General features: G+C 37.1%; 1 protein-coding gene across 1 annotated transcript in view; it reads right to left on the reverse strand.

Annotated features, from left to right (window-relative positions):
* MAGI3 (membrane associated guanylate kinase, WW and PDZ domain containing 3) overlaps window positions 1–11,330 on the reverse strand; it is a 417,822-nt gene that overhangs the window by 154,532 nt on the left and 251,960 nt on the right. The window contains exon 2 of the mRNA XM_007949070.1: window positions 6,475–6,591. Within this exon, the coding sequence (XP_007947261.1) occupies window positions 6,475–6,591 (117 nt within the window). The remainder of the gene's footprint in view (window positions 1–6,474; window positions 6,592–11,330) is intronic.

The following is an 11,330-nucleotide window of genomic DNA, read 5'->3' on the forward strand; positions in this document are numbered from 1 at the left end:
CCTCTCCTCACCTAATCCCTTCAGCTGATTGCTCTTCTCTCTGGCTTTTTGGATTTTATCCCCTTTCTCCTGCTCTTCCGGCCTGCTACTCTGGGCATCCCTGAGTTGTCTCTCCTCACCTGTATTCCTGGGGCTGACTACTCTTCTGTCTGGATTCAAGGCTTTTATCCCCCTTCTCCTGCTCTTTCGGCCTGCTATTCTGGGCGTCCCTGCATTGTCTCTCCTCACCTGTAATCCTGGGGCTGACTTTAGGTATAGTGTGTTTCTAAAAATCTGTTCATTTCTTCTAGGCTTTCAAATTTGTTGACGTACAGTTCTTCACAGTATCCTGATATTATTCTTTTTATTTCTGTTGATTCTGGTGCGATGTCACCCGTTTCATTTCTCATTTGTGTTATTTGCAGCTTCTCCTTTTTTTGCTTTGTTAAGTTTATCAGTGGTGTGTCAATTTTATTAATCTTTTCGAAGAACCAATTTCTAGTCTTATTGATTTTTCCTATTGTCTTTTTATTTTCTGTTTCATTTATTTATGCCCAAATCTTTATTATTTTTTTCTTTTGGTGACTGTAGGCTTTATTTGCTGCTCTTTTTCTAATCATTGGAGATGCTGCTTTAAGGTGTTGATTTTGGCTCTTCTTTTTTGATGTGTACATCTATTTCTATAAATTGCCCTCTGATCACTGCTTCTGCTGTGTCCCAAAGATTATGGAATGCTGTGTTTTCATTTGACTCAAGGAATTTTTTTATTTCTTCTATTACCCAGTCATATTTTGGAAGGGTGTTATTCAGTTTCCATGTGTTTGCTCTTTTTCCATTGCTCTTCCTAGTGTTGATTTTTTATTTTATAGCATTGTGATCTGAAAAGGTGCTCTGCAGTATTTCAATGTTTTTAACTTTATTGAAGCTTGATGTGTGGCCTAACATATGGTCTACCCTGAAAAATGTTCTATGTGCTCTGGAAAAGAATGTATATTGTGCTCTTTTTGGATAAAATACTCTACAAATGTCTATAAGGTCAAGTTGGTTGGTTGTATTGTTTAGTTCCTCTCTATCTTCATTGAGTTTCTTTTCAGTTCTATCTTTTATTGAAAGTTTTGTATTAAAATCTCCTACTATTAACATGGAGCCATCTACGTATCTTTTCAGTTCTGTTAAAGTCTGATTTATGGATTCTGGGGCTCTTTCATTGGATGTGTAGATATTTATTATGGTTATATCCTCTTGGTTAATTGATCCTTAAATCATTATATAATCTCCTCCTTTGGCTCCTATGGTCATTTTTCTCTTAAAGTCAATTTTTTTCAGAAATTAATGCTAACACTCCTGCTCTTTGTTGATTAGCATTTGCTTGATATGTCTTTTTCCTACTTCAGATTTTTAGTCTATTTTTGTCTTTGTGTCTAAGGTGAGTCTCTTGATGTGTCATGTTTTCTTGGGTGAACATATTGATTGATCATGTTTTCTTGTCAATCCTGCAACTCTCTGTCGTTTGAGTGATGCATTTAATCCATTTGTATTCAGTGTAATTATAGGCAAGTACAAATATATTGATGTCATTTTGTTATATGTTTTTTTGTAGTGTTGCTGATTTCTTTGTTCCATATAATTTTTTGTGCTGAGCTTATCTTGTTTATGAATTTTGTTATCATTTCTTTGTTGCTATTGTTTTAGTATTTCCCAAACATTTTTGCCTCTACACTTTTTTGTTTTGATGCAAAGGTTTGTCATTTTTCTTCATGGTTAACCTGTGATTAATAGTTTTGTCCTCAAGTTTAGAACAGTCTGTTCTCTCTCTCAATTGTCTTGACTTCCTTACCATTTGGAAGTTCTGTACTTACAGTATGAATTCCCCCTTTTTGGTTTTAGTTGTCCTCATTTACCAATTGATGTCTCTGTTTTCCTGTGTACAGCCTTGAAAGTTAATTTTATTTTGGATACTTCTATAACTGGGTTGGTTTCTGTGTTGTCGTCAAGTGTATTAATCATACGTTGTTGTCTGCTGTTGTTGGTTGTCTGTCTGAAAGACTGTCTTTAGAACCTCTTGTATGGTTGGTCTGCTTTTAACAAATTCCCTTAATTTCTGTTTATCTGGAAATGTCTTAATTTCCTCATCAAATCTGAGGGATAGTTTTGCTGGGTATATAATTCTTGGTTGGAAATTTTTTACTTTCAAGGTTTTACATATATCATCCCATTGCCTTCTCACCCACATGGTTTCTACTGAGAAATCAGAGCTTAATCTTATTGGTTGCCCTTTGTAGGTAACTTTTTGTTTTTCCCATGCCGCTTTCAGGATCCTTTGTCTTTGGTTTTGGTGAGTTTGATTATGATGTATCACAGTGACTTTCTTTTGGGGTTTATTCTGTTTGGTGTTCGTTGAATCTTGAATGGATATCTTCTTGTCTTTCATCATATTAGGGAAATTCTCCTCCAACAAATCTTCAACAATTTTCTCAGTGGTTTTATTTGTCTCTTTCTGTTCTGGAGTTCTGATTTCACATAGGTTATTCTTCTTGTTGGTATCTCACATGAATTTTAGGCTTTCTTCTTTTCGTTTTGGTCTTTTTTCTGATTCATCTCTTAACAAAGTAGTACTGAGGTATTTGTTTTCAATCTCATTAATTCTGTCTTCCATTGACACTATTCTACTCCTTTGGCCATTCAATGTGTTATCTGTTTCTGAAATCTTAGTATTAACCTTCTAGATTTCGATTTGTTGTTTTTGTGTCATTTCTAATTTTTCATTTATTTTGTCAGTTTGTTCCTGTCCTATTTTCCTAAATTGTTCTAGAGTTTTGTCTGTGTTTTCCTTGATTTTGTCAATGTTTTCCTTGATCTGTCTCTCAATCTGTTGAAGATACCTAAATATATTTCTTTTGAATTCCTCATCAAGGAGTTTCAATGCTGCTTCTTCCTCATGTATGTTCTTGGGTTTGTATTCTGGTCCCTTGTTTCTACTACTTTATCTTGCTTCTTTTTCTCTGTGTAGACTGTGGTGGTCTGTTGCCCCTAAGCATTGTGACAGCATTGTATTTATAATTTAATTGGGGATTGTATGTTGGTATGATTTACCCAAGATTTTTTCCCCCTTTGTTTTGTATATCTGTGTAGGCAGGCAACTGTGCTCCTCTATTCACTAGTTCACAGCACTTAGGCACTCAAAACCCATGTCCTAGTTGGTGTGATAGAGAATAAAAGAGTGTGTGCACAGATCTCTGTTAGCTGTTTATGAAGAGCAGGGGAGGGTGAGTTGAACTGGTATTGGCCATCATTTATTGATGGTCAGTTGGTGCTGGAGCAAGTGGTTGCCCTCACTCAGTTGGAGGGGGCTGCAGGAGGTGCAGGTATGGTTGGGTTGTGTGGAAACAGTTGCTATTTTCTACTCAGTTAGATTAAATAAGTAAATGAAAATACCAAGTGTGAGAACAAAAAACACAAACTGTATAAACAAACACGAACAATGGCAAAAAAAGAAAGGCAAGGCAATAAATGAGAAGAAAAAATTTTAAAAGACAAAAGAAAGGTAATGAGAAAAAGAGAAAGAAATCCCCAAAACATCTGTGGAGGGGGGAATTAGAGAAAAGAGCAAGAGTCAAAGAATAGTAAAGAAAAAATATAAAAACTGCAAAAGGAAAAACAAGGGTTGAGAAGACCAAAATAAGAAAAGAAAAGAAAAGGAACCAGGAAAAGGGGAACAAACCAAAAAAAAAAAAACCAAACTCACTGCCACCAAAGTCAGATCTGACTCATAACGACCCCTCCTTGGGTTTCCAAGGCAGTCTCACTATGGAAGTAGGTTGTCCTATCTTCATTCTGAAGAGTGGCTGGTGGGTTTGAACCACCAGTCTTCTGATTAGCAGTCAAATAACAGTCTAGGCACTACGCCACCAGAGCTCCAAGGTAAAGGGAAGGGGGGGAAGGGGGGAAGAAAACCAAGAACCAGAGAAGGGAGAGAAAAGTAGGAAGAAAAAAAGAATTATTTTAAAGCAAAAACAAAACTGTAAGGGGGGGTGGGTGGGGAAGGGCACCCAGGCTCTGTCAGGGCACAGAGAGGGATGGAATTCCTTCTGGTCAGTAAAGTGAGTAGCATAGGGGCATGACCACACTTCTGTTCACCAAAAGGGTGTGGGGTGTATGAGTAACAAGGGGAATACCACACCTCTCTAGTCTTCAGCCTCCAGTGCAGTTGCCCATGCTGTCCTCAGCAAGCTCCTAAGACACTGGGCAGGTCAGAACACCACTTGCATATGTTCAAAATGATCATACTGCTTGTATATATTTAAAATGGCTGCACTCTCAGGACAGCCGGCAGTTCCCAGCTCTGTTTGTCTCCTCTGCTGTTTTCTTTTCTAGTTGTAAGGCACCAGTGCAGTCCTTGTCCATGCAGTCCTTGGCAAGCAGATATTTGCAGCTTGCAAGTATTTAAAATGGCTGTGCCCTCAGGACAGCCAGCACAATGCAGCTCCGTTTGTCTCCTTATTCACTGTTTTCATCCAGGATCTTCTACTAGCAGATATTTAACCCACTTCTTTATCTTTCCCTTCAAAGCTCAGGGTTCCAGGATTGTCTTCTGTATCCGTTTCAATTGGTTTTTCATTTCTTTGTTACAGAGGGTCCGTGTAGCTTGTCTGCCTATTATGCCATCTTGCTGGAAGTCCCATATTTACAATAACTCTTAAATTCCTGGTATGATAATACCATCATTTTGCATAATTTCTGCCCCCACCCCTATTAGCTGACTGTTCTTTGGGTTATGGGTCTCTGTTTTCTTTTTCTCTTTTGCATGTCTAATAGATTTTTTAATTAGATGCTGAACATTGTGACTATATGTTATTTAGTGTCAGGATTTTGTTGTCTTCCTTTAAAGAATATGGGTTTTTTTTTGTTTTGTTTTGTTTTTCTTGCTAGCAGTTAAGTTACATTCCTATCAGCTTAATACTTAGGGAGTTTGCTTAATTAAACTTTGTTAAAACAAACCCAGAGGAGTTTAACTTGTGGTTATTTTATCCCTTCTACTAAAGTTGACCCTTATGAGATATCTCCACTCAGGCTGCTTATAACTCAAATGTCTCCCATCCTGTGTAAACTGTAAGCTTAAACTTATAGCTCTAAGGCAGTTCTGTGCCTGGCTTCATGGACTTTCATCATATACATCTCCATTTGAAGTCTCAAACTAAAGACTCAGGTAATGTCAACTTGGTATTCAAGGAGATACCTGTGCAGATTGCTTGAGCTCTTTTTCTTTATAATTCCCTCCTGTCCTGACACTCTGTTCTGCAAATTCCAGATACCTCAGATTTCCTGAATTTAGATTTCTGTCCCTTTAACTGCCTTGGCTCTCTCCCTGAGCTTAGGTCGTATAAGTGCCTCCAATCAGAGTTGAAGAAATCACAGGACTTCTTTGTCTGTAGTCCCTTTACCCTTCTCTCAGGGATCATAGTACTTTTATACCTGTGGCATAACGTCTGAAAACAATAGGAGTCTCTTTCTTTTTTTTTAATTTTTTTTCTCAAATTGTTTCAGATTTTCTCCAGGGATACCCCTTCTAGCTAGCTCATGTATCCTCTGACATGTTCTCATAATTTTTAATACATTTTCTTACTTTCTAATGCAATTAGATATTCCAAGTTCATCTTATATTTCCCCTAGACCTGAAATCGTAACTTTTTCCAAGAAGGTCTGGTGTATTTTATGAAAAAAAACAGAGAAAGACAAGATATGACCACTAAGTGGGCTAACTGCTACTGATAGTTCATTGCTTCTAGGCTCCTGGTGAAGATTTTGGACACTTCAATTTGTGACTGTTAAAATGACTTATCAAGATCTCAAAGGGCTTTGAATCCTATGTCTTGAAACCAAACAAACTGAAGATCCTTTCTAGGACAAAAATCTCACACTGAGAAGAAATTTTAAAACTAGGACAGTAGAGTGTTTAAAAAGAAACAAAAAATCATTACACAACAACCAGGTCCTCTGAAAACTAAGACTAGAATAGATTCATCAACATCTAGATAAAAATTCAAGATGAATTACCACAAAGAAAGCACTATGTCTTCTTCCTTGTCTTTTCTTTTTTTTGTAAGGGGATCGATTTTAAGACTAGTAATGTTTTAATAAGTAATACAAAAAATTTCTTCTCAATATACAAGACATTAAAAGCAATTTTTTTCTTATGCATAGGTTTTAAGAATTGATTTATATGAATAAAGTCTAGTAGTCATCAACATGTGAATATTTATTCTTAAATTCTAGTGATCACTTTTTTAAGTCACAATGTAAAATATTTTGTTATGAAAAAAAATTCCTGAAGTCTTCTGAGAATTCATTTCCTTATTCAATTTTTGTTTCATCCTAACCCCCAACTTGGTCTTTACAATTTCATGTAAGATACACACTCTATTGAATTATTTCTAGATGCTTGATGAATTAAGCAAGGCTATTTCTGCATCATTTCTTTTACTCCATCACACTTACATGGAATGGTTCTCAAGTAGAGATTATCTCTGATCACTTGTTGCAGTTTATGGTCAATGGATCCTTTCTGAAACTGAAGACTCAGGTAATGTCGCAAATCTTTATTAATGACTTTGCCTACAAAAGCAGAAACAAAACACATTACTGTTAGATCTCTAGTTAAATACAGAAGCAAGTGATTAAACACCTTAAACCATTGTGCTATACACAGGAAAAAGAAACCAAAGTTTTTACTAAAAAGATAATTAACACAAGTTATTATATGCATTGTAATTAAAATATGTACCAACAACATAAAGAGAGCATGTTTTTACACGGTAGGGGAGGAAGAAGGGATAGGTCAAAGAATATGACTAAAATCCAAGGTAATTACATTCAGTCCCATGCCTTAAATACCATCTATTTACTGATAATTTCCAAATTCACATCATGTTTCCTTCTTGGCCTTGTTCTATTAAGGTCCAAACTAATAAACTCATTCATATATATTATAGATATATTTGGAAAAACACTTTAAACTTCAGATAGCCAAAAACAGAACTCTTAATTCCATCCTTCCTCAATGTCTTCCGTCTCCCAGTTTTCCACATTTTAGTAAATAACAGCACCATCTACCCAAAAGACAATCCCAAAACTTAGAAATCATCATTGATTTTGGTTTTTACTTCTATCTCACAAATCAAATCCATTAATAATGTTTATCACTTCTACCCCCAAACAGTCTTTTCTGTTCACTTCCATGCAGCTACCCTACTCTAAGCCATCATCATCACTTCCCTTCTGGAATTCTGAAATAGCCTTCTAATCAAATTCTCGGAATCTATTCTTTCCTCCCTCCTGATCCCACCATTCATACAGCAGCTAGAATGAGATTTAAAATATAACTTAGACCATCACTACTCCGTTCAAAGCTCTCCAGTGACCTTTCATTACAGTTGGAGTGAAATCCAAATTCCTGATCAGGGCCTAAAAGGCCCTTCCTACATGTTCTGGCTCAGGCTATCTCTGATCCAAGTTTATTCACTATTCTTTCTCTCAAATTATACTCCACCAACACTGGCCATCTTTCTGATCTCCCAAAAAGGCCACATTAAGCCCTACTTCAGGGCCTTCTGCCTATTGTGAATGTGAACAGGCATTTTCTGCTTACTTGTCTGACTCTTAGATACAATGTGAATAAATAGGAGAGTGAAAGACTTTCTCTTATTTGTGGGGGGAAATGGAAACAAAATAGAGGAATACTAGGGGTCTCAAATTAAAATTGATCTATGTATCTTACAACTGGAGCTCAGGTAGGAAAAAGTCTGTAACTTAATCCTCAATCATATGAATAAATCAGGCTTTCAAGTTTCAACATACAAATGGCTAAAAGACTTCTAACTATAAATCCACACTTTCTGAAAATATAAATTAACATTTACCTCCAGTTTCCTTGAAGAATCAGTGTACAGAGTAACTGGCTATTATTTAGATAAACCCTGTGGCATGCCTCCATAGGTGTGGTCACAGTGGGTGTGGTCCTAAAACCAGCTGTAAATCCATCTAATTGCCAACATTTCATCATCTTTTCCACACAGATAATGTTAAGAGTCTTTGTCAAATACTTGGTAAAGTCAAGATACAGCATGCCTCTCCTATGCTCTAATTCAGTAGTAATGACTAAAAAGAGAGAGAAAGAAATGAGGTCCAGTTTGTTAGATCTTCTTCTTATAAATTCAAATTGATTCATGGTGATCACCCCATTTTTCCTTAATTACTCAATTTCTCTCTCTCTCTCTGTATATATACTTATATATTTAATAATTTTTGCAAGTGTTGCCACAGTTTAAAGTTAGTGAAATGACCTTGTGTTTTCACAACCTACCTTTCTCCCTTTTGGAAACTGAGACATTTGTCTCTCTCCAGCCTCCTGGCGCTTCCCACATTCTCCATGATTTCACAGAGATTACTGACAACAACAGCCCTGAGATAATATCTGGGTGCATACCTTCAACTCCCAGGAGGCAATTCATTTGAGTCTTGAAAACTTACATGCATTTAAAGTGAATGATACTCTTACTATCTTCTCATCTTTTAAGGATTTAATTCCCTTGTCCTTCCATTTCAGGTTATTTGTTTTACCTTTTATTATTAGAAAAATAAGTATCTTAGTTGAAGATTATGGAAGCAAAATAAGAACCATGTAGGCCTAGTCTCTCTGTAAACAGTTTACACAAAGAACATCTTTTTCAGAGAGTGAGGCTACCTTTTCCTTCTTTTTTGCACTTTGATGAGCCTTGGCTCCTTCTGAACTCTGGCTTATTGAAAACAAAATTCTTAAATGTTTATTTCTTAAAGTCTTCTTAGCACTGACCACCACCTGTCAGTTTGTCGTATTGTGGTGGCTTGCGGGCTGCTGGAAGCTACCCCACTGGTATTTCAAATACCAGCAGGATCACCCATAATGGACAGGTTTAAATCTGTCAGTCTAAGACAGACAAGGAAGAAAGACCTGGTAATCTACTTCTGAAAATTACACAATGAAAACTTTACGGATCACAACAAAATATTGCCCAATACAATGCCAGAAGATAAGCTCTCTAGGTTGGAAAGTACAACACAATAGCCATAACAACAGACTCAAACAAACCAACGATCACGAAGATGGTACAGGATCAGGCAGCGTTTTGTTATACATAGGACACCGAGTCCTGCTGGTGCAATGACTACCCACTCAGCAGCAACCGAAAGCTTGGTTGGTAGTTCAGATTCACCCAGTGGCTTTGCAGCTCTGTGGGAGAAAAGACCTGGCAACCTGCTCCTATAGAGATTACTCTGAAAACTCTAGAAAACTCTATGGGACAGTTCTACTCAGTCACATGGGGGTCACTCTGGGTTGGAATTGACTCGATGGCAACAACCCTTAGCACTGGGTGATGACTGTATGTGCCTTCCATCTGTCAATCATACACATCCTTTAATAAACGAGCTGCTCAGAGCTTTGTGTGCATCCACAAGAGTTTCCTGGCATGACATTTCTTTTAGAAATGTCTAATCTTGGAACTATACCTACAGATGCTATAAATTTTTTTAAATCTGTTTTCCTCAAAGAAGCTCTGGTGGCATAGAGCCTAAGGCATTCCTCAAGGGCAAATTATAGCCATAACCATGCCCCAGCTCTCCTCTTTTCCATGATGACTATAAAATGGCCTGGAGACTTTTCCTAATAAACTGTTCAATATAACTAACTCAACACAAGTAATGTTACTCACTATTCCTTTCTCGTTAGACCTGGACTCAGAATAGCAGTGTCTTACTGCTTACTCCCATCTTGTGAGCTGTACGTTGTTGTTGTTGTTGTTGTTGTTATGTGCCTTCGAGTCGGACCTGACTCATAGCAACCCCTCCTTGGGTTGCCGAGGCAGTATCACTGAGGAAGTAGATTGCCCAACCTTCCTTCCGAGGAGTGGCTGGTGGGTTCATGCCAGTCTTCTGGTGAGCAATCAAATGCCGTAGGCACTATGCTACCAGAGCTCCTTGTGAGCTGTATAAAAGTAAGCAAAGCTTCACTAAAGTGGTGAAAAAGATTCACATAAACTTAACTCTAGCATGGCCCCTTGGTTCAAGGCAGGGGCCCTTGAATAAAATAAATCAAACTGTAGTCACCTTAGGAGCTCCGGTGGCATAGTGCCTAAGGCACCTGACTGCTAACCAGAAGCCTGGCAGTTCAAACCCACCAGCCACTCCACAGAAGGAAGGATGGACAATCTACTTCCATAGTGATACTGCCTTGGAAATCATATGAATAAATCCAGGCTATCAAGTTTCAACATACAAATGCTTAAAAGACTTCTAACTATAAATCCACACTTTCTGAAAATATAAATTAACATTTACCTCCAGTTTTCCTTGAAGAATCAGTGTATAGAGTAACTGGCTATTATTTAGATAAACCCTGTGGCATGCCTCGACCCCAAGCAGGGGTCGCTATGAGTCAGATCCGACTCGACAGCAGTTCGTTGCATTGTTTGCTGCAGTCAACTTGTTCGTGAAACTGTTAATAAAATTTGAATAAAACTTTTCTAGATAATCAGTATCTACACATTTCAGAGCATAATATATTCTATGGCACAAAAACTATTAAAAATATTTTATACAGTTGTTAAACAGACAAGTTCATAAGCTATATGAGAGCCGAGACCATGGCTTGCTTTTAACGATACAATCTCCATATTGAGCAAATAGAATTACTGAATCAGTTTAATTTTACATTCTTAATTGTTCATTTGACCCTCTCCATCCTCAAATGAAATTTTAGAAGACAATACTCACTTAACTGATACAGCACTCTTTAATAAGCAATATACTTTATCTTAAACTGTGTTTCTTAAACAATGAAATTGATTTTATTTTGACTCCTTCAAAACACTAAATTAAATTCTCCATTAAAGCAGCAAGCTCTAAATCTACTTTAAAAGTAGATTTTAATTATAGCTTATATGCCAATCTCTCAAACTCTGTGATTTATTAATATTTTCAAATGTATTCACAAAATGGTATCTGTGACTATCCTGCAAGTAATATAAGGCTAAATTAATCATTCAAATCTATTGTCTTCTAGCTCTACGGTAGATAACACGTCTAGAGCAGGCAAAAAAAAAAAAAAAAAAAAATCCTTCTACTCTTTACATAGGAGCTTCCCCCCCACACACTTTTTCTTGGGAGGTGTGGGAATGGAAAAGAAAATGGAAAATAAAAAATTGAGAACACTCACAATTTTAAGTGTAGTGGCTAAGGCACTTGACTGCTAACCAGAAGGCTGGCGGTTCAAACCCACCAGCCACTCCTCGGAAGGAAGGTTGGGCAATCCTACTTCC

Source organism: Orycteropus afer, unplaced genomic scaffold (genome assembly GCF_000298275.1).
Source record: "Orycteropus afer afer isolate SDZICR_OR568_19922 unplaced genomic scaffold, OryAfe1.0 scaffold00010, whole genome shotgun sequence".
Lineage (NCBI taxonomy): Eukaryota > Metazoa > Chordata > Mammalia > Tubulidentata > Orycteropodidae > Orycteropus > Orycteropus afer.